This window comes from Ornithorhynchus anatinus, chromosome 16 (assembly GCF_004115215.2).
Source record: "Ornithorhynchus anatinus isolate Pmale09 chromosome 16, mOrnAna1.pri.v4, whole genome shotgun sequence".
Lineage (NCBI taxonomy): Eukaryota > Metazoa > Chordata > Mammalia > Monotremata > Ornithorhynchidae > Ornithorhynchus > Ornithorhynchus anatinus.
Genome location: NC_041743.1, coordinates 28,752,794 through 28,774,672, shown reverse-complemented (window position 1 = coordinate 28,774,672; position 21,879 = coordinate 28,752,794). Strand labels below are relative to the sequence as shown.

Below are 21,879 nucleotides of genomic sequence, written 5' to 3'. Positions count from 1 at the left end.
GGTTTCTGTTAATTTCTAAGAGAAAAAGCATCCAATTCAGATTTCCTCACTCCAAGCCACATTCTTGCTGCTCTGTTGGAGTTTATCAAATAAGAGTGACTCCATGTAAATGTGGGAAAAGACCACATCTGTTTTTCATTCATTCAATCATATTTATTGAGTGCTTACTGTGTGCAGAGCACTGTACTAAGTGCTTGGAGTGTACAATTTGGCAACAGAGACAATCCCTGGCCAACAATGGGCTCATCTGTTTCAATCATCTCTCTCCTATATGAGCATAAATTTCAAGCCTAACAAGAAATCATCATACCAAACTGAAAACCAGGAGAGAAGGAGGGTGAAAGCAATGGGCTCATAACCCAGCCCCAAGAGGTTTAATTTTATTTTACTCTATATGTGTTGATCTGAACTGAATGAAAAAAATCATATACATATATGCATATATATGTACACCCTCACATATATATGTATTTATATATATATGCATACATATGTATGTATGAATTATTTAAATGAAATTCAATTCTTTGCAATGTAACAAGCTGCTCCTAACTGGCATCACCTCTGTTTCAAACTTTTCCACCATAGTTAGAAGGGCAGGAAATAAAACAACTTCCAATAGCACTGATCCTCTCTATGAGGAATCAAATTCAATACCCAAACAAAAAGAATGGTCTGTGTTCACTGGTCAAGATTGTTGCACAGTGATTGACTGAGTTAATCTTTAATTGATGCTGATAATGATTCATTCCAGTAACTAGTTTGAGAACATAATCTCTGGTCACCCAAAAATGGTTTGAAATATGGCTGGAAGGAATTGGAAGATCAGAGTGACCTAGTTGAAAGAACTTTGGCCTGGGAGTCAGAGGACCTGAGTTTTAATCCTGGCTCTACCTCTTGCCTGTTTTGGGATCATGGGCAAGTCACTTAACCACTCTGTAACTAAGTTTCCCCATCTGTAAAATGGAAATTCAATACCTGTTCTCCCTCCTACTTAGACAGTCAGCCCCTTGTGGGGCAAGGATTGTGTCCAACCCAATTAACTTGTTTGTATCTACCCCAGTGTCTAGAACAGTAATTAACACATAATAAAGGGTTTAGTAAATACCACAATTTACTAGTAAGTACCACCAAGTGCTTAGTATAATGTTCTGCACTCAGTAAGCACTCAATAAATACGATTGAATGAATTATCCAGTCAATAAACCCAACATCACCCATCTCCCCCAGCCTACATTTCAGCATTCAGGAAGGACTGCATTGGTACAAAGCAAAGAGAAGTATGCACTCTCAAATTCTACTTGCTTCTACAGCCCTGTCTTAAGAAGTTTTTCCCCAAACACAAATCATCTTCTTTCCGCACATCTCATCTCCCTCCTCTCGTAGGACTCATAAGTGCCTGGACTTTGGATGTCTTCATTTTGACGAGAGTCTTTTGTTAAGCATATATTTAGCCTGAGAGCAAGAATCTTTCCAATATCAGATAGTCAAGTTTTCCAATGCAGTGCCCATCAAAAATCCCAAGCGTCTTCTACAGCAGCTAACTTCCCTAAGAATTAAAATAGTCTACCTATTTGGGTCCTCTCTCATAAGGAAATTCATGTGTTTATTTGCTGAGTTACTGTAAATTCTACACCTATAATACCCACCCACTACATTAGATTCACTGCCATATAGGCTTCAAAGATTAGCCCTTTAATTGACCTTGAATTTAGATGTGAATTCTGCTTAAGGGAAACAAAGCTTCATTAAATTAATTCACTAGGAATGCCACAGGCCTCAGAATAGGGATGTTGGAGAAACAGCATGGCCTAGTGGATACAGCACGGGCCTGGGAGTCAGAAGGACCTGGGTTCTAGTCCCAGCTCCACCATTCCTCTGCTGCGTGACCTTGGGCAAGTGCCTCAATTACCTCATCTGTAAAATGGGGATGTAGACTGTAAGCCCCATGTAGAACAGGGGCCGTGTCCTACCTGATCACTTTGTATCTACCACAATGCTTGCGGAAGAAGGCAGTAGTAAACCACTTCTGTATCTTTATCAAGAAAACTCTATGGGCACACATTCCAGAATGACTTTATGACAGAAGATGGGACATTCTGAAGAGGGTGTGTCCATGGAGTCACTATGGGTCAGAAGCAATTCGATGATATAGGAAGAAGATCCCAGCACTTAGAACAGTGTCTGGCACATAGTAAGCACTTAACAGATATCATAAAAAAAGATCATGTGCATGTTACCAGTGCTACACTGTGATACCCTGAATCTTTTCATGGATTTCTGTGGAAACCAGCAGGGGACTTCAGATTTGAAAAAAAAAAAAGAAAAAGACAGAACTCCATTTCCTCCCACTGACTCTCTGCTTAAAGGCTAAGCAGGAGTTGGCATTGTGATTACACTGAGATTTCACTGAGAGGCAGAGGGAAGGACATTCAGTTTACCTCACTAACAAGCTCTCCTGCCTTCTTGGCCTGTTCTATATTGAAACTCCCCTCTGTCATCCAACCAACGCCTTTCATCCATGTCAAGTCTGTCTTGTACTGCAACTGCAGAAGAAAAAAAAATCACAGACATAGATAGGGGTAAGTGTTAGTAACAACACCAGTGAGGTTGAGAAGATGGTCTTAACCCAAATTTGCTATTTAAAAGGTGCCTAGGTGCCTGCAGACAGGTAACATTCTACTTAATTTTCAACTTCCTCATCTCATTTTTCATATTTACATTTCTGTTCCCTACAGAAGTTAGTATTTCTTCACCTGCAGACACCTCCAGACACACCTGCAGACACCTCCAGACACATTCTCCTAGTCCTTGTTCCCATTCTGTCCACTGAACTCCAGGTGGGCAGAGAATGTGTCTATTCACTCATTTAGGACTAAGTATGTGCAGAGCACTTAGTCGAGGTGTAATACAACAGAGTTGGCAGTCACATTTCCTGCCCACACTACAGTCTAGAGTCTATTAACTCTATTGTACTGTTATCGCCCAAAAGCTTAGTGGAGTGCTTTGTGCATATTGAGCACTCAAAACATACTGTTAACTGATCCTGGAGGTACCTGCCTGCCTCACTTAGGGGCACTCTTTTCATGCAGTCCTGGAATTGGAGGGGTTACATCAGAGCCAACTTGGAGAAACTCTAGGAGCAAGAATTGGATACCCACATACCATCCTACTATAACATAGGCAAACAGATGAGAAGCAGCCTAGTGGATAGAGCACAGGCCTGGGAATCAGAAGGACCAGGGTCCTAGTACCAGCTCCACCACTTGTCTGCTCTGTGACTTTAGGCAAGTCACTCAACTTCTCTCAGCTTCAATTACCTCATTTGTAAAATGGGGATCAAGACTGTGAGTCCCATGTGGTACATGGACCCTATCCAACCTGATTACCTTGTATTTACTCCAGCGCTTAGAACAGTTCCTGGAACATAGTAAGCACTCAAAAAATGCCATAAAAAATGTAAAGATGTTAACTAGCTCTCACCTCACTCTGGAGCCCATAGACCTTCTTGGCCCACTTGGTTTTCATATCTTCAGGAAGAACCGTGTATTTGTGCAACTTCTTTCTGTAGTCAAAATCACTGGCCAGAGCCTGGGCCTTTTGGGCATGCTTTATGTTCACCATGTCCATAGGAAGATGGAAATGGGTCTTACTCTCCTCAAAACCTTTCTTATATTCAACCTAGAAGACAAGGAAAGAGTGGCTTTTGCTCAGAGAGTAAACCAGAAATGAAGCTCAGCTTTCACCCTGATCAATACTTAGAACCACCTGTGTCATGAATGACTAAACAATTTTTTTCCCAGCTGTATTCCTCACGATACTGGATTGTATTCATCTCCAAGACTCTCTGAGGTGAGAAGTAACTTGGCCTAGTGAAAAGAGCACAGTCCTGGAAGTCAGAGAACCTGGGTTCTAATCCTGATTCCACCACTTGCTGCTGTGTGACCTTGGACAAGTCACTTCATTTCTCTGTGCCTCAATTACCTTATCTGTAAAGTGGAGATTAAGATTGTGAGCCCAATGTGAGACATAGACTGTGTCTACCCTGATTACCTTGTATCTACCCCAGCACTTAGTACAATGCCTAGTACATAGGAAGGACATAACAGATACTATTAAAAAGAAATCTCCACACCCTCTCGCAAATCAATCAATCACCACTTATTGAGTGCTTAGTGTATACAGAGAGCTGTACTAAGTGCTTGGGAAAGTACAATACAACACAGTTGGTAGATGTGATCCCTGCCCACAAGGAATTTACAGTCTACAGGGCAGGGCTACCTATCAAGACAGAACAGGTCTATCTAAATTTACTCCCACCTACAGAAGTTTTTCGAAGTTTTAAGTTTTTTTTATTATTAGTGGATAGGTTTTTTTGTCTTGTTTTTATGGTATTTTCAGCGCTGGGGCAGAGACAAGCTAATCAGATTGGACACAATCCCTGGGTCTCAAAGTCTTAATCCCCATTTTACAGATGAATTAATTTTTACAGATGAGTTAACTGAGGCACAAAGAAGTTAAGGGACTTGCCCAAGAAGAAACTATTGCAGCTGGGAGCAATTGGCAAGCAGTTTACTCTCCTTGACTAATCCCTCATTTCCTCAATTTATTCACCTACCCTTCTGCTTCACTTAGGCACTTGGGTCTGTACCACTTATGCACTTTGATACTCATCCCATCACCAGCCCCACAGAATATATGTACTTATCCTTATACTTTGTCCCTTCACTTATCTGTAACTTGTTTTAATGTCTTTTTTCCCCTGTAGAGTGTAAGCTTCTTTTGGGAAAGGATCATGTCTACCAACTTCTATTGTACTTTCCCAAGCACTTAGTACAATATTCTGCACAATGAAAGGACTCAGTAAATGCCATAGATCAGCTGATCTTTAAAAATGATATATCAGTTTATATATTAGGATCCTCCCCCAATCCGTACCCTTAACAAAAGGCATTTAATTCAATACAGATTTCAGATGGAAGCTCTATGGTGACTAATGATGATGGGGTTCAGATCTGGGAAAACTTCAGGTAACCTGCAAGCCACAGGAAGAAATAGTTTACCTCACTGCTTATCTTGGCCACTTGCAGGGAATGCAGAAGTTTTGAATCTTTGTTACTCAGAACTTTCCCTTTTGTTTTTTCATATTCTTCTTTGTATTTAATCTATAGAGAAGGAAAGAAAAGTCTCTACTGTGAGTAGGGGAAAAACACTTGCAAGCCCAGGGGAACTAATTTTAATAAGTGCAATGTGAAAAGATTCTGAAAAGCATAACTAATATTTATCAAATCCAGGGGAAAATGAAAGCATTGTGAGGTTTTCAGCTATTACATGTCACAATCATTATTTTTCCACATGACATCCTGAAATGTAATCGGAACAAATTTTAGACATTTCTGAGTTAGTGAGAAGAGGCATACATTGCTGGCTAGATCCCCTGAGGCTTTGGCAGCAAGCAAAGACATGGCATCTAGGTTCATCTCAAATCCTCTTCCCTTTGTCTTCTCCCACCCTTCTTTGTACTTAACCTGAAAATGAAACAGGAGAGTATCTCAGGATACTTAACAAATTAAAATTCTAAATTAGGCATAAGGATCAGTCTTTGTCTTTCAGACGTACACTTAATTGGTGATTAAATAAATTTCCGGAAAGAGTATACTATAGAACTATATCTGCAATAAGATGTAGCCGAGAAAGTTACCTCCTTCAAGACTCTAACCACATGCCTGAAATTGGTCCTTTATCATACTTGGCTTTATTTTAAACATCAAAGATCACCATCAGAAACGGAAGCCAAATGAAATGTATTTTTGATAATGTGATTCCTTATCATTCAAGTATTTAGTACGGTGCTTTGCACATAGTAAATGCTCAATAAATATGAGTGAATGAATCCAATACCTATATCAATATCACCAAATCTCTGCTAACTGTACCCTTGACCAATGGCATAATATATCCAAAATAACTAGTTATATCTGACAAAAAATGGTGATCTTGAAGCAGCATGTCTTATAGTCCTTTACATCTTAAACCATTTTTTAATGACTTTATAAGATGGTAGTGAAGGAATACAAGGTAACCGACTATTTATTTTATTCTCTGTGGTTTGGGAACTCCTCATAAGGTTGCAGAAATAATAGAATCAACTATTTGCCCACTGATTATCCATCCTCTCGAGTAATGTTTATTCAGGTTTAATACGGAACAATTTATTCAGGATTGTTTTTGTAAAGAATTGTTTTTTTGTGTCATCAAACTTACCTCACTAAAGAGTGCAGCATTGGCTTTGGCTTTGACTAACTGCGGTACATCCTGGGGCAGAGTGTAATTCAGCTTATTTTTCTCATATTCGGCCCGGTAATTCACCTGCTCAGTATCCAGACAAGAAGTGGTGAAAGGGCAGTTTAAAGAAGACATAGTAACTAGGGCAGTCAATTGAACGTATGCAGGAAATCAATCTTTGGGTTCTACCTCAAGCCCGTCCTTAAGGAATCATCATCAATGGAGAGGGTTTTTATCATTAGTCAACATATCTGAGTTAAGATAGATATTTTCAGTGGGAAAATGGCAGAGAGCTATAGGAGGAGGGTCACATGCAAATTAAAATGACCCTAAAGTTTACTGCAAAAAAAAACTTACTGCATCAGAGAATAGAACTATTTCCATTTTTTCTCAATAAAGATGTGAATAGAAGGAAAGTCCTGGGCTAGCAAAAAAGCATATTGACTAAAGTGCAGAAAATGCATTGAACCAAATGCTACTTAACGTGCAGCGCATAAGGAAGGAAGCCCATAGGAGAAGCGGTTGGAAACTCACATGGCTGAGCTGCTCCGCATTGATTTTGGCTTGAACGATCTGTGGAGTACTGGTCACAGAACTGTACTTCAATTTATCTATGCTTTGCCTGTAGTTTGACTGAATCAAAATAAAATGGGGAGGACAGAAAAAAGGATGTAAATTGGCCCTGTATAAGAAATGCCACGTTTACCTAGATGCCCATTTACTGCTCTAAATTAAGGCCCAAAGGTATTTTTGGAAATGGAAATCAAAATCCAGATGAAAGTCAACTGAGCCTTCAACCTGGAAATGTCTGACATTGAGATGATTATACCGTGAAGACAGAAAAACCCTATCAGCAAACTACAGTTGCATGGCCATTTTTTTCCCCTCTAGGTAATATCAACTGGTGTCTCCAGGGACATCTTGTAATGAATAGCTGCCCTGCACAGCAGCTGACAGAAAGTACATATCTTTGGGAGAACCACTGTGGCCTAGTGGAAAGATCCTGGGCCTGGGAGTCAGAGGACCTGGGTTCTAATCCCAGCTCCACCACTTGTCTGCTTTATGATCTTTGGCAAGTCACTTAACTTCTCTGTGCCTCAGTTACTTCTTCTGTAAAATGGGGATAAAGAGTATGAGCCCCAGGTAGGACAGGAACCGTGTCCAACTTGATTAGTTTGTTTCTACCCTAGCAGTTAGTACAGTATCAGACACAAATACCATAAAAAAGGGCTTAACAAATACCATAATTACTATTGTTATTATTTCAATAATAAACTCTGTTGCTCTCTTGATTCTCCCTCTCTGCAATTGGTTTTAGTGTTTGTCTCACCTACTAGATTTTAAATTCCTTGAGGGTGGGGATTGTATCTATTGACTCTATTGTACTGTCCCAAGTGCTTAGAACAATGTTCTGCATTCTGCACTCAATACATACTATTGCTTGATTGACTGATTGAATTCAGACTTAAATTGTTTTCTGGTATCTCTTTGGTCTATGAAAAGTTTTGTAGGGCTCCATCAGCAAGGGGACCCTTCCCACCAAATCAAATTTCTAGTGGTGTACTCTAGGTGATGACTAAAAGTTTAAAGTTTGGGAAACAACATGATTTTGAGATATATGATCAAGTGGAAAAATGGTGCAAATAATAAGGTCACTTCAATGTCAACAATTTGTGTGATGAAAGCTTCTTAATGGATTAATTCAATAGCAGAAGTTATCATCTTGAAGAAGAAATTAAAATTTGAAGTTATGCCAGATAAAAAATCATGAAAAATATTTTTCAATATGACTTTCTACCAGAGGCCTCAGTGTTAAATATATTTCAGAATACAATTAGTTTTCTCCACAGGACATAATTAACATTCATTGCAGTTAATCATCTCTTTGCAACATTGCAAATTCTTGTATATTGCTCCAGTTTAAGTATTGGAAATCCTCTCTGCTGTAAAATGAAGGCTATTCTAATTACATATCATCTTTAAAAAATTCTATAAATGGAATGTCCTTTGACTTAGCCCTTGTGACACTCACTTGTAGCCTACATTCAGAGCTAAGGCAAAATAGAGGGCAAAGGTACTTTAAAATGGTCCTATTGTATTTCTTATAGACAGTTGACAAACTCTATACTAGATTTTTGAACATTAAATTTTTTCCTTTTTCAGCCAGTATCTGAGAGAACACAAGATAGAAAGCATTTCATGAAGCCCATTTTATCTACTTATGCATCAACCCTATGGGAGCTAAACTTTAAGGCAATAAACATTTTCCATTTTCCCCTGAAAACACATGTTAAAAAGAGGGTTGGGTGAAGGGGCTGGGGGGAGGGGCGTGTCAAATGTCACATGAAAATGAAAATGTCACATGTTGAGCTCATAAAGAATCATCTTTAGGAAATAGTACTAATAGGTAGTATTTATTAAGCTTTTACTGTGTGCAGAGCACTAAACTAAGCATTGGGGAAGAGAATACAGGTGGGAATTAGACATAGACCATGTTCCTAGAGGGACTTACAATCTATGACAGTAATAAGTGAAGCCATTGTGCCTAACCTGGGCTTGTGTCTCAAAGAGACAAAATCATCATGCCAATCAGGTTTAAAAAATGAAACTTTGGCAATGTGTTAGTGTTCAGAATGAAATACACTAAAAATGCATGTCTACATTTGACACTTCCACTGATCTACGTAGATCCAGTAAACATCCTTTGATTATATCTGGTTTAGTATATCTTGGCATGTTAACCTTCGAGTTCAGTTCTCTGCTTTCCTCTGTATATTTCAACACATTATTTTAAAGAGTAAAATATAAACTCTCCCAGTTGACAAATAGGGACAATCCGTACCTAAATGTAACCCAATCTATGCAATTGGGAGTTACTGGAGGCTCATAATTGGAGACTTCCAAGTGTTTCAAAGATCAGAGCATTTTGACCATATCCTTCTAGCTTCTTTCCAGATCCTTAATTCCCTACAACTTCCCTCCCCTCTGTATATGCCTCTAAGTTAGGAACTAAAGAGCCTGAACATTAGATTCTAGGAGGAAAAATAGTGTTCTCTAAGAGTAAAGCCACACTTGCTCCATTTTTTACTGAAAATACAAAAGTGAACACTGAATACTGAAAAGCAGATATCAGTTAGAGCTGTTCCTCCTCTTCAGCTACTTTGCAATAGACTGATTTTTCTTTTATGTTGCTACCTCAAAAATCAGCTCTTTTCCCATCTGCAAGGAAAAGGAAATGATGGAAAAGGAAATGATGGAAAAATGAAGGAAAAGGAAATGATGGAAAACTTGAATGTTACTTACCTCTTTCAGGGGAACCAGCCTCATTGTGGTCTGATATGTTGGAGTGATGGTAGCTGGGTAGTTGTAGTCAACACTGTCACGGTTATAATTGGCTTTATAGGCTATCTGGAACACCCAGAAAAGTTAATAATTGGTCTTATATGGAGTTCTGTTATTGTTCAAAAAAATGTCATTAAAGAAATATATTGTCACTAAATATGGGAAACAAAGTAAGTTTAATCGTATTTCCCCTAGAAGGAAAATAATTGTTGAATTAGTAGACTGTAAGATCTTTGTGCATGGGAATTACGTCTACCAACTCTGTTGTATGGTACATTACTAAGTTCTTAGTACTGTGCTCTGCACACAGTAGGTGATCAATAAATACCATTGATTAATATTCTATTATATTCTATTGATTCTATTTCTTTTGTTCCATTAATCAGCCCCAGTTGTGTAAACATTAATTTAACTTCTACTCATGACATCTATTTTCAGTTAGTTCTCCAGTTTTATACATATTTTTTATTGGTAGTTGTTACGTGTTTACTATGTGCCAGGCACTGCACTAACTTCTGGGGTAGATATAAGCTAACCAGGTTGGACACAGTCCATGTCCCACATGTGGCTGAAAGTAATAATAATAATAATAATAATAATGTTGGTATTTGTTAAGCACTTACTATGTGCAGAGCACTCTTCTAAGCACTGGGGGAGACACAGGGGAATCAGGTTGTCCCACGTGGGGCTCACAGTCTTCATCCCCATTTTACAGATGAGGTAACTGAGGCACAGAGAAGTCAAGTGACTTGCCCACAGTCACACAGCTGACAAGTGGCAGAGTTGGGATTCGAACTCATGACCCCTGACTCCAAAGCTCGTGCTCTTTCCACTGAGCCACGCTGCTTCTGTAGTTACTAATTAAGTACTTAAGTATTAAGTACTTAATCCCCATTTTACAGATGAAGTAACTAAGTCACAGAGAAGTGAAGTGACTTGCTCAAGGTTGCACAGCAGATGAGTGGCAGATCCAGAATTAGAACCCAGGTCCTTCCAACTCCCAGGCCTGTGCTCTACCTACTAGGCCAGGCTGCTTTCATATTTTAGTCTTGTCCTTGAAGGAATGATATTAAATGCAATGGTAATTAGCAAAGTAAATTTAAATTGCGTTTAAAATTTCCTGCCAAAATTGTGTTAATAGGCCCATAGTGGGTTTTCAGAAGGAAAAATTAGGAATAGTAGATGGTTCATCCATAACCATGTCAAGGAAGTTAACTCTTAATTGTATTTATTGAGTGCTTACTATGTGCAGAGCACTGTACTAAGCACTTGTGGGAGTCCAGTATAACAGAGTTGGTAGTCACATTCCCTGCCCACATTGAGCCTATAGTCTAGAGGGGGAGACAGACATTAACTATTACACAAGTACTTTTTTGTTGGTCCTGTTGGAAGTAGTACACTCGGCTGGATGAATTTCTCTTCTGACCTAGCATGGCACTGCTTATCATTCTGCTGTTATTCTTAAACTACTACTTGGGTAGGAACTTGTGGAAGCTCTAAAAATGTCTTAAAATCACCTTGATAGTTAATGTCACACTGAAGGCCCAGGAAACCTAATGCAAGTTTCCTTAGGTGGGAAATTTCACCTAGATAGTAGCTTATTTATTGAGAGGATCTGGATCCCTATGAACCTAGTGGTAGTATTTCCTAACGGAAAGAAAATGGGGCTGGTAGTCAGGAGACCCAAATTACAGTCTCAGCTCTGCTGCTGGCCAAATATGTAACCTTCGGTAAGTCACTTTACTGCTCAGTGGCTCAGTTCCCTCATCTGTAAATTGAGGTTATGATTTCCTTCTTCTTTTAGTCACGAACCTCATGTGGGTCAGAGGTCATGTCTGATCTGACTAACTTGCATGTACCTAAATGCTTAACCAAGAGTAAGCATTTATAAATGTCATTTATAAATGTCAGTGAGGCAGGTCAATGTGGAATGAATCTCATGGCAAGACTGCTTATTGGGATTCTAAAGTCCTATGATTAATTCCATGATGGCCTGACATAGTTGTAAAAGGAAAGTATTTTTGTTTGGGTGATTACTGGAAAACTCCTCTTTGTGCCCGATCTGCATGGGGCTAACACATATGTAAATTCTAGGACTTCAGCAAAGATTGCTCTATAAAGCAAGACTAGCTTCTCTAGAAACATCTAACCACCAGGTTTATGTCAGATCTTCCTCCCATATCCAGATATCTGCACCTCCATCTGACTGACATAGGATTTTCAGGATTTTCCAGAGCTCAATCTGACTCCTCAGCCTTCGTCCATCTTTTGTGAGTCAAAGCTGAGCAGCAGACAACAGGTGAGAAGTGAGGGGTTCATAGACACTACTACTCCAGGCAGTAGGTGATATGCAGAGAAGCAGCATGGCATAGTGGATAGAGGGTGGGCCTGGGAGTCAGAAGTCATGAGTTCTAATTCCAACTCTGCCACTTATCTGCTACGTGACCTTGGGCAAGTCACTCACTTCTCTGTCCCTCAGTTACCTCATCTGTAAAATGGGGATTGAGACTCTGAGCCCAACATGGGACAGGGACTGTGTCCAACACGATTTGTTTGTATCCACCCCAGTGTTTAGTACAGTGCCTGGCACACAATAACAAATACCACAATCATCATCATTATTAAATAGATTCCATGCTAATCTAAGGCATTTCAGGCCTTCCAGGCAAAAAAAAAAAAAAAGAGAGAGAAAAAAAGCCCGTTTTTCTGGCCTAAAAGTATTGTTCCTCAGTTTTATGCTGCATTATCAAAAAAAAAAAAGTCTGCTTACATATCCTAAATTGTAATCCAGCTAACAAGTCATTTTCATTTTCATTACCCTATTCATTTTCATTACCCTATTTATTTTGTTAATGAAATGTACATCGCCTTGATTCTGTTTATTTGCTATTGTTTTAATGAGATGTTTATCCCCTTGATTCTATTTATTGCTACTGTTCTTGTCTGTCCGTCTCCCCCGATTAGACTGTAAACCCGTCAAAGGGCAGGGACTGTCTCTATCTGTTACTGATTTGTACATTCCAAGTGCTTAGTACAGTGCTCTGCACATAGTAAGCACTCAATAAATACTACTGAATGAATGTCATACTTCAGGGTTCTGTAAAACAGATTTTTAACTTTGCTCTGTGAAGACCCAACCGTAGTATCACTAGAACAGACTATCTCATAGAACTTCCTTCACTTACAACTTCCAGTTAAACCTATTTAATAGGATGTAGACTCAATGAATAGTTTGGAAACTTTAGTTTGCTTCAGGTTTTTGTTTCAAAGGTGACTATAAAAGGTCTGATCTCTTAAAGGGTTCCTCCTACGAGTGGGTTACCTGGTTGAACAGCCACTCAGAGTGCATTTGGTTTTCCCTGTTTCATCTAAATTGGTACTGAAAGAAAAGTGGCCACATTCTTATCACCCCTTTATGAACTAGCCTAACGTTTCGGGGCTTGACTTAGAGGACTTACATTGCTTGCTAGACTCCCAACCTTCATGGCATGAAGGGTACGTCGGTCCATGCCAACCCCTTCATAGTGACCTTTCATTTGGTTCTGATAGTTTTCCTTGTATTTATTCTGTGTAGAAACATAAGAACGTTATGATGCAATCCAACTGATGCCATTTTATTTTGGTTTACCAAAATATAAACCAGGAAATTTTGACTCTTAAGAAGTGGTGAGAAACAAGCTGATGTTCAAAATTTAGCTGTCTTTTAATTATATCTTCAGCCAAATAATGGAAATCTACTGAGGATCCTCAGACAAGTTTGTGGGAGATTAGGGAAGAGATCTGCAGTGCGCAGAGTAGATTAAACTTCATTTTCTTAAATTTAATCTTTAAATACTTCATATTAGCTCCTTTCCCCCATGAAAATCAACATGGAAATACATAAATTCTGTCACTTTATTTTCCTTTCCATCAACACCTCACTTAAAGTTTTTTAATGATTTGAGAAAATAGCATATAATGGAAAGAACTTTGGAGGCCTGTGATTAGTCATCAACCGAACAAATCCCCCAAATAATAATTTTATGACCAAAATTCAGTTAATCAATTAGCGTTGTAGCTAATACCAGTCAATTCTGTTTTGTAGGCATTTAATTTTACTTATTTTGTTGAAAGATGTCTTTTGTAACATATCTTAAAGTTGGCTCTAAAGATTATTTGCAACTATGTAAACATGAAAATATGAAATAAAATGCAGTGAAAGGGTGAGATAAATAATGCTATAAAAACTTTTGGCTGAATTTGAGATATAGCCAACCCAATCTATTTTTCCCATAATGATATGTAGTCAGTTCTCTTATAGCATGTGGACTAAATTTCTGACAAAGCCCAGTTAAGAAAAACTCATATTACAGTAAGCATTCCTTGAGAAAAAGTCATGGTATAGTAGGCGTTCCTTGATTGGTGCCACATACACATACATGACATTTCTTCCAACACAATATTGTGTTTTATCCAGATAGATATGAGTTGTCAGAAGGACGTTCTCTAATTTCCTAACAGTGGTCTATCCTCAACACACAATAAAACATACTTTAGGGAATAACTTAGCCAAGAAATGCTCAAATTTCTCTTCTAATCTAAAAATACCCAGACATGTTGGAAGACCCTAGCAGTTACTAAACTAAATTTTACTGGACTCTGAACAAAAGGCACTGACAACTTACATCACTGGTGTATTTGGAGATCTTGCTCATGTTCCTAAACTGGGGAGTTTCACAGTAGTTAATACTGTGGCCTTTACTATTTTCCAGATCCTTCTTGTACTCCACCTTGACAATGAAAACATAAAACATTCAATATAACTGCTCCCAAATGACTCTTGAAAATCTCCGATGGTCTCAGCCACTGCAGATTGAGAAAACTTTTGATCCGATTTTAACGTCCAATTGCCCCTCTCGACCGTGAGCTTCTTGTGGTCAGGGAACGTCTCTATCAATTTTACTGCATTGTTCTCACCCAGAAACCTAGTACAGTGATCAGTACACAGTAAGCACTGTCAATCAATAAATCAATCATACGTATTTATTGAGTGCTTACCATGTGCAGAGCACTTGAGACAGTACAACACAACAGAACTAGCAGAATTATGGGCACGTTCCATGTCCATAACAAGCTTACAGTCTAGAAGGGAGACAGACATTAATATGCCAATGTATTCCAACTGGCGATACATGAAGGACAGATTGAAGAGGTTAGAAGTTTGAAACAGGGAGAACAGTAAAGAAGCTATTCAGTTAGTTCTCTCCCTAAGCAGCATGGACTAGTGGAAAGAGCATGGTCCTGTAAGTCCAAGGATCTGGACTGTAATACCAGCTCTCCTTCTTGCCCATAGTGTGACCTTGGGTAAGTCACTCAAATTCTCTGGGCTTCAGTGTCCTCATCTGTAAAATGGGGGTTAAATACCTGTTCTCCTTCCTACTTACACTGTGAGCTCATGTGGGACAGGGACTGCATCCGATCTCATCGCCCTATATCTACCTCAGTGCTTAGCACATAGTACATGCCCAACAAATACCATAGTGATTATTACTGCTGATTGAGGGCCACAAATAGAGTGACTCCTCACAGCCAACCCCACCCACAACGTGTCCCTCTACACCCAAGAGTTGCCAGGGAATCTGAAAGAGAGGAGTGGGTGACAACTGGGGCCAACACCCTTCTCCTGGAAAGGTCTGGGGGATAGATAACACTAATCAGGGCTAGTTCAGGTGCTCCACAGTCCCTGCAGCCTCTCATCCCTCCAGCTATGAACACTGCCATGAGGGAATACCTTCCTGACTGGCCCGTGGCAACAAAAGCAGCTGCCTTGACCACAAGGCTAGGGACAAATACTAGGAAACTGCCTGAAAGCATCCTCTGCCATCCCAGGGAGAGGCCCCTCTCTTTCCTCTCCCCAACCTCTCTGAAGGCATAACCTCTGTAATAGTTTCACTATAATTAGGCTCACTGATAGACGGATCAGTGATTATTAATGGTACCTAAGCTGGAATCACAAATTCCTAGTGACTGAGGAGGAGGCAGGGAAGGGGACGGAGAGGCTCCACAACAGGTTCTAACTCAGTTTAACTAGAAAAACAGATTCAAAGTCCTACAAAGTGTTACTTCATGACAACCCGCATCACGTGGAGGCCCGTGAAATCCATTAGTTCTGGACCAACTAGAGATTGACCATGGTTTTGGAGGTGGGCAAGTAAGGGGTAAAGGGTAGTTTGGGGGGTCTAAACTAAAAGCTCTCTGTGAGCAGGGAATTCTGTTGTACTGTATTCTCCCAAGAGCTTTTGGCCATGCCCTGCACACTGTAAGTACCCAGCAAATACCACTAATTGATCTGTTGATTTGTTCCTGCTTCCCCACCATGCCCTCATTTTCCACAACTCCTTTTAAACTCCTACAATTCAAGCACATAGCAGGGTGAGGGGAAGAGAAGAAGAGAAAGAGATTTTGGTTGGGCAGGATGCAAAACTGGCAAAAATTACCTTGTTCACTAGATACGAAGTCACTATACTTTGAAATAAAGTGACCCTAACATTGGAAATCAACTGTATTTTCTTTTCCTTCAAATTTTGTGGGAATAGTGCCAAAGATTCTATCATAACTGAAAAGTAGGTTGTTTGCATGGCAAAGGATTTACTTGATGAGGACACTAATAGAGTTTCTTCTGATTTACAAGAGGTTATTCGATATCCCTTGAGTGCTGAATGTAAGGTGTTATGTTCTAGCTAAAGGAAAAGACAAATCATTATGGGTAATAGGAGAGACCAAATCAAAGCCCTATTATCACTAATAGATTTACAGTCAATATATCTCTCCAAATGAACACATTGCCAAAAATAATTGGAATATTTCCCAAGTGCCCTGTTTTTACAACTGGAAATGTTTTTTGGTTGTTTTTTTTTCATTTCATCATCAACTAGAAAAGAGGTTTTGGTGATATGTTCTTATCTCTTTTTAAACTCTGAAAAAAACTCTGAGAATGTATGTTTGAGAAACCTCCCCTCAAACTGCCAAAACAAGCTCTCACTTGTAGATTGAAGATACAGCTACAGTCTTTTGAAATACTCATGTATTAGAATGAACTCTGGAGGTTATGGCAAAGAGCAGGAGATTTAGGGTGGTCAGAATTAAACCCTGACCTGCTATGTAAATCATGCTTAGAATACTTCTTACAGAATCTCAGTAGGGATTCCAAAAGGCATCCCATAAATACTTTATGATGATGGTGACTATGGAGAGCAAAAACGAGTGTTTAATAACCACAGCTTTAATTCCTACTGGGAAGAGTGCCAGTGCACTGAAAACCTGGACCTCTTTCAGACTCCATGCCCTCTCCCACCCAATCATCACCCTGATGAATTGTCCCTCAGTTGGATGTGGGGGGAGGAGGAGAAGGGTTGCTACCCAAGAACAGAAGCTTCAAATCCTGAACTGTTCCCGCTCCACCCTTCACAATTTAGTTTTTCATCTGCTGAGAGGGCAAACCGGGTTTGCTTCATTTCCATGTTTGTCAGTTTACACCTCGAAGGGCCCAGGCCTCTGTCCATAGGTGTGGTCCTAGCATTGGTCTCTGGGCTGAGCTCCCACAAGCCCCCTGCACAATGGAAACCTTGCCCGTAACTCCCTTTTTGCTACTTGAAAGATGCAAAGAAACACAAAGAACTGGATCTGAGTTTCAATTCTTCCTTACCTCACTGACAAGTTTGTTAACACTCTGGGCTCGTTTAAGAACCAAATTGTCTTGAGCTGACAGTGAGTGATAGTGAGCAGCTCCTTTCATCTTTGCCAAGTCTTGCCTGTACTTTATCTGAAAGAGAGGACCAACGGTGATTGATTTTAGCCGGCAACTTTATGTTCTCAGTTCACTTTACAAGCAGTGTGGCCTAGTGGCAAGAGCGCAGGCTTGGGAGTCGGAAGGATCTAGGTTCTAATCCTGGTTCTACCCCTTGACTGCTGTGTGACCTTGGGCAGTCACTTAACTTCTCTGTGCCTCAGTTACTCATCTGTAAAATGGGGATTAAGACTGTGAGCCCCATGAGCCAGAGCAGAGCTTGACACTTAGTAACTGCTTAACAAGCACCATAATTATTATTATTACCCGTTAAAGATAAGCAATTTTTCCTAGCCAAATTTGCCTCAGGACTTGCTTTACTAGATCTAAAAGAAAACTGCAAGTTCTGATGATTCTTTTATATTAAGGACAATGTTACTATCCTGTTCCTCTAAATTCTTTAATACTCTCTCAAAGGAACCAATAATTTGTTAGCTCTCGGTTGACTGTAACAATGGTAATCAGTAAAATAAGATTATGAATTAGTCCAAACTTCAGCTTATCCACAGGTTTCAGTAAGTTTTATACGTAGCTCTTCGAGGTGAAAAATCACTGAGACAGGCAGGGCAGACTGGCTGGCATGCAGGAGTCTGGAGGAGAGGTTGCATCCTGAAACAAAGCCTTTGTGGACCACAGGTTACCAAGAGGCAGTTCAAAAACAGACAGGCCTTCTGTGGGACAAGCCATTAAGTGCAGTGAGGTAATAGCCTCACTCACACACAATGCAGAGTCACACTTTAATGTATGGATAGGATCTCATTGTCAGAGCTTCATCTTCAAAGTGAAGGACAGCTAAACATACTATTTTTTTCACAAGGATCATTAACAAGCAGCAGAATGGGGCAATTTAAATTGCATTTCCCTTCCCACCTAACACCTAACACCAAAAGAAATAGTAAAGGCAAAATGGCCAAAACTGAGTAGCATCAAGGAGGAGGAAAAGGTTCTGGATAGTCGCAAACTGATTTTATCTAAATTTTTTCCATCTATTAATATTCGTTCATAGATGTACAGAAAACATTTTGTTGGGTCTCGAATGGAGTGCTGTGAGGTGCTCAGCAGTCTAATTAGAGCCACTCTCTCGAGGAATGTCCACTGACTATTTCTTAGAATTTTCCATAAGCAGAGTCAATTTAGTCAGGGAATATAAGCATTCACTGCTAAAGTGATGAATTTTCCGATGAAATCTCTGGTCAGCAGAGGCCACCTACCATACGCCAGTCTAATTTTGTATGATGTAGTGGGTTTAAAGGAAAATTACTCACAGTTGTGATTAATGTGAGAAGCAGTAGGGCCTAGTGGAAAGAGCATGGGCCTGGGCGTCAGAGGATCTGGGTTCTAATCCCAGTTCTGCCAATTGCCTGCTATGTGAACTTGTGCAAGCCACTTAACTTCTTTGTGCCTCAGTTTCCTGATTTGTAAAATGAGGAAAATGTAATACCTGTTCTTCCTGCTAATCAGACTGTGAGCCCTGGATGGGACAGGGACTGTGACCATTTTGATCAATGCTTAGAAGAATGTTCAACACAGAGTAAATGCCTGACAAGTATCATAAATATAAATAATAATAAATTGGTGCAAACAAATGAGGTATCCATGTAAAAACAGCAGTTCCTGGCCAAAATGCAAGTGATCTATCCATGCTGGATGCACCAATGAAGTTTACTTATTTTCATTATATGCCATGAGGATGATTTTACTTTTTTCCACTGTTTCTTTAGAGTTTGTTATGCATCATACTTACATCACTAGCCAGTTCATTTGCTTTCTTGGCATTTTGATAAGCTGGGGTGATCATAGCAGGAAAGCTACCCTTTCCCCTGTGCTCTTCAAACTCCTCCAGGTATTCCTGCCAGAGATTTGGAAAGTTTAATGGTTACTATAATATTTAAGGAACTCACCAGTATCCAAGACTTCTCTTAGTGCAGCACATTGCAGAATCTGCTCAAAAATGACTTCGAATGAATTCTGGGTAAGTCATTATCATCCAATATCTTACCTAGAGAAATGCTTTCAACAGTCTCCAAAAACACTTCCATAGTATAGAATGACTTACTACAAGGAATGTCTCTCTTTTTATTTATCTTGTGTTCTACATTATTCTATGTTTGTTCTTTCTTCATACAGCCCAGTAATTATCCTGGGTTCTCATCTCCAAATAGATGTCTAGCCCACTCTGAATTTTTGTCATTTTAAAGAAAAGGATATATTATTTATGTTCTCATTTTGTAACCATATAATGTGATCATTTACAAATGTACTATAATTTTCAGTTGAGTTCTGTGATCATACCCTATTATTTTTCTTCTTCCTTTTACAAAATTATTGTCATCCCACCACTAATGTAAACTTGAATTGACAGTACTCACTACATATGACTCACTTATGGGAAGTAACAAGGGGTTTGCCCCACTAGAAATGGTATGTATACCTTAGTGAGTATGTCTTAGATTTAATAGTCACCCTCACTTGATTTTCTTTTTTCTATTTCCTGTTGGGAGAATTGCTCTTTAAATGGTGGCATGAATCCTAGTATGCTGGCTCACAGCATATGACAGTCATGATTATCCACAGAGTATTGTAAACCAACACTGGCTTGCAAACCAATATATGGCTTGAAAAATAGCCATATATTTGAGACACCATTGTCCCTTTTGTTTTAAAAATCCTAACTTTTTGACAAACATTATCAACGTGTGTCCCAGTTCTCCATTCCACTATGGTAGTTTAAACCAGTTCAGCACTAAAACATTCCATTTTTACAATTACAATAAAACAAGCCTGAAGCCTCACTGGCACTCACACTACTTGAGTGGTTGAACATAGGACAAGGAATTCAGGAGGTTTCCATCACTGGTACCAGCCACAAGCCTGCCCCAAGAAGACTGTCATCACTGTGACTATCAAACTGATGGATAGAATTATAGACTTTTCTACCCACCCATCTTCCCTTTCCAACCCAATCCCTTTCCATGCTGGGCAGGCTCAGAGGAGTCCTCAGGGATAGGCAAGTCAGTGTTGGAATAGGGCAGGGCTGCCATTATTTTTAGATATTGGCTATCACTTGGGCAGTCTCCTAGGCTAAGGGGCAGATGCCCACAATGGAGCCTTCCCAACAGTAGAGTCTAAGTAATTTCAAGGCAGGGATTGTGTGTTTTACTTTTATTTAAGCCTTTCAAGCAACTAATATAGTGCTCTGCATATGCTGTGTGCTCATCAACACTACTGAATGAATAAGTGAATGAGCTCACGATCGTGATCTCTTTTCTCCATAAATACACCCTAGCATTCTCAAGGCACCCTAGGCTGATTCGTAACAAAAATACCAGTTACTTTTTCCCAACTACTTGGACCAAAAATGAGGCTGGAATTGCATTAGCCTTTACAAGTAAGTTGATCCCACTCTGATTACATCACAGAACCATACCTGACCAAAATGATCTGAAGCTGCATCATTTCCAACTGCATGGCTACCTTTTCCCTTCATATCTTTATGATACTGCTGATGATATTTCACCTATTTGAAAGAAAGAGTGAATCCGGTGAATTTAACCTAAAACAGACTGTCATAATAAAAATGAAGCTGCTTACAAGTAAAAATGGCTAATTGTCCACTGACTAGCACTCAGAGGTTTCCATAAATGGAACTGGTTTACTGAGAACACATTTCTTATATTAGGTTTGATAAGCAAGAACGAGATGTTTCAACCTAGTCAAATTGTCCAATAACTTTGAAGGGTAGCCAGCTCTTGAACCCGTGCAAAAATGAACTCAGAAGCTCTTTATTCTATATTTTTATAGACTTTTTCCTACCCCAATGACTCCACTGCCCAAATCATAATATGACCTTGACACTTACATCACTGGCTAATTCATTGGCCCTCTTGGCTATTTGATAAGCAGGTGTGATCATAGCAGGAAAGCTGCCTTTTCCTCTTTGTTGTTCATATTCTTCAGAGTATCTCACCTGAAAAACACAAGACAATTTTGCCATTTTGATGCACTATAAATTCACTTTGTGTTGGACAGGGAACCCTTCGATCATGCCATTTGACCTCGGACTGAGCTCTTGCCTCTCAGAAGTTCACTCATTAAGTTAATTTTGAAACACCATGAAAACTCTATCACAGTTGTCAAGCTTCCTCAACCAACTTGTGGAGGCACCACAGACTAGTGGAAAAAGCCCAGGAATGGGAGTCAGAAGACCCAGTTATAGTCCTAGTTCTGCCACTCGTTTGCTATGTGACTTTGGATAAATCACTTAATTTCTCCGTTCCTCATTTCCTCATTTGTAAAATGTGCATACAATTCTTGTTCTCCCCTCTTAGAGTCCCATTTGGAACAAGGAATGTGTCCAATCTGATTATTGTGTTACCCTGTTACCAAAGCACAGTGCTTTGGTTTATAGTAGCACTTACTTAAATACC

At 39.5% G+C, this 21,879-nt stretch overlaps 1 protein-coding gene across 3 annotated transcripts in view; it reads right to left on the bottom strand.

The window, feature by feature from the left end:
• LOC100082714 (nebulin related anchoring protein) overlaps nt 1–21,879 on the bottom strand; it is a 68,684-nt gene that overhangs the window by 38,989 nt on the left and 7,816 nt on the right. For 2 of the 3 annotated variants that reach the window (XM_001513313.4, XM_007667685.3), the window contains exons 8-20: nt 21,312–21,419; nt 20,880–20,969; nt 19,197–19,301; nt 17,312–17,428; nt 14,292–14,396; nt 13,086–13,193; nt 9,589–9,693; nt 6,820–6,918; nt 6,265–6,369; nt 5,421–5,528; nt 5,064–5,165; nt 3,484–3,681; nt 2,442–2,546 (exon numbers count right to left, since the gene is read on the bottom strand). In XM_001513313.4, coding sequence (XP_001513363.2) covers nt 2,442–2,546; nt 3,484–3,681; nt 5,064–5,165; nt 5,421–5,528; nt 6,265–6,369; nt 6,820–6,918; nt 9,589–9,693; nt 13,086–13,193; nt 14,292–14,396; nt 17,312–17,428; nt 19,197–19,301; nt 20,880–20,969; nt 21,312–21,419 — 1,455 coding nt within the window. The remainder of the gene's footprint in view (nt 1–2,441; nt 2,547–3,483; nt 3,682–5,063; nt 5,166–5,420; nt 5,529–6,264; nt 6,370–6,819; nt 6,919–9,588; nt 9,694–13,085; nt 13,194–14,291; nt 14,397–17,311; nt 17,429–19,196; nt 19,302–20,879; nt 20,970–21,311; nt 21,420–21,879) is intronic. The other variant, XM_029081289.2, reaches the window with a different exon arrangement.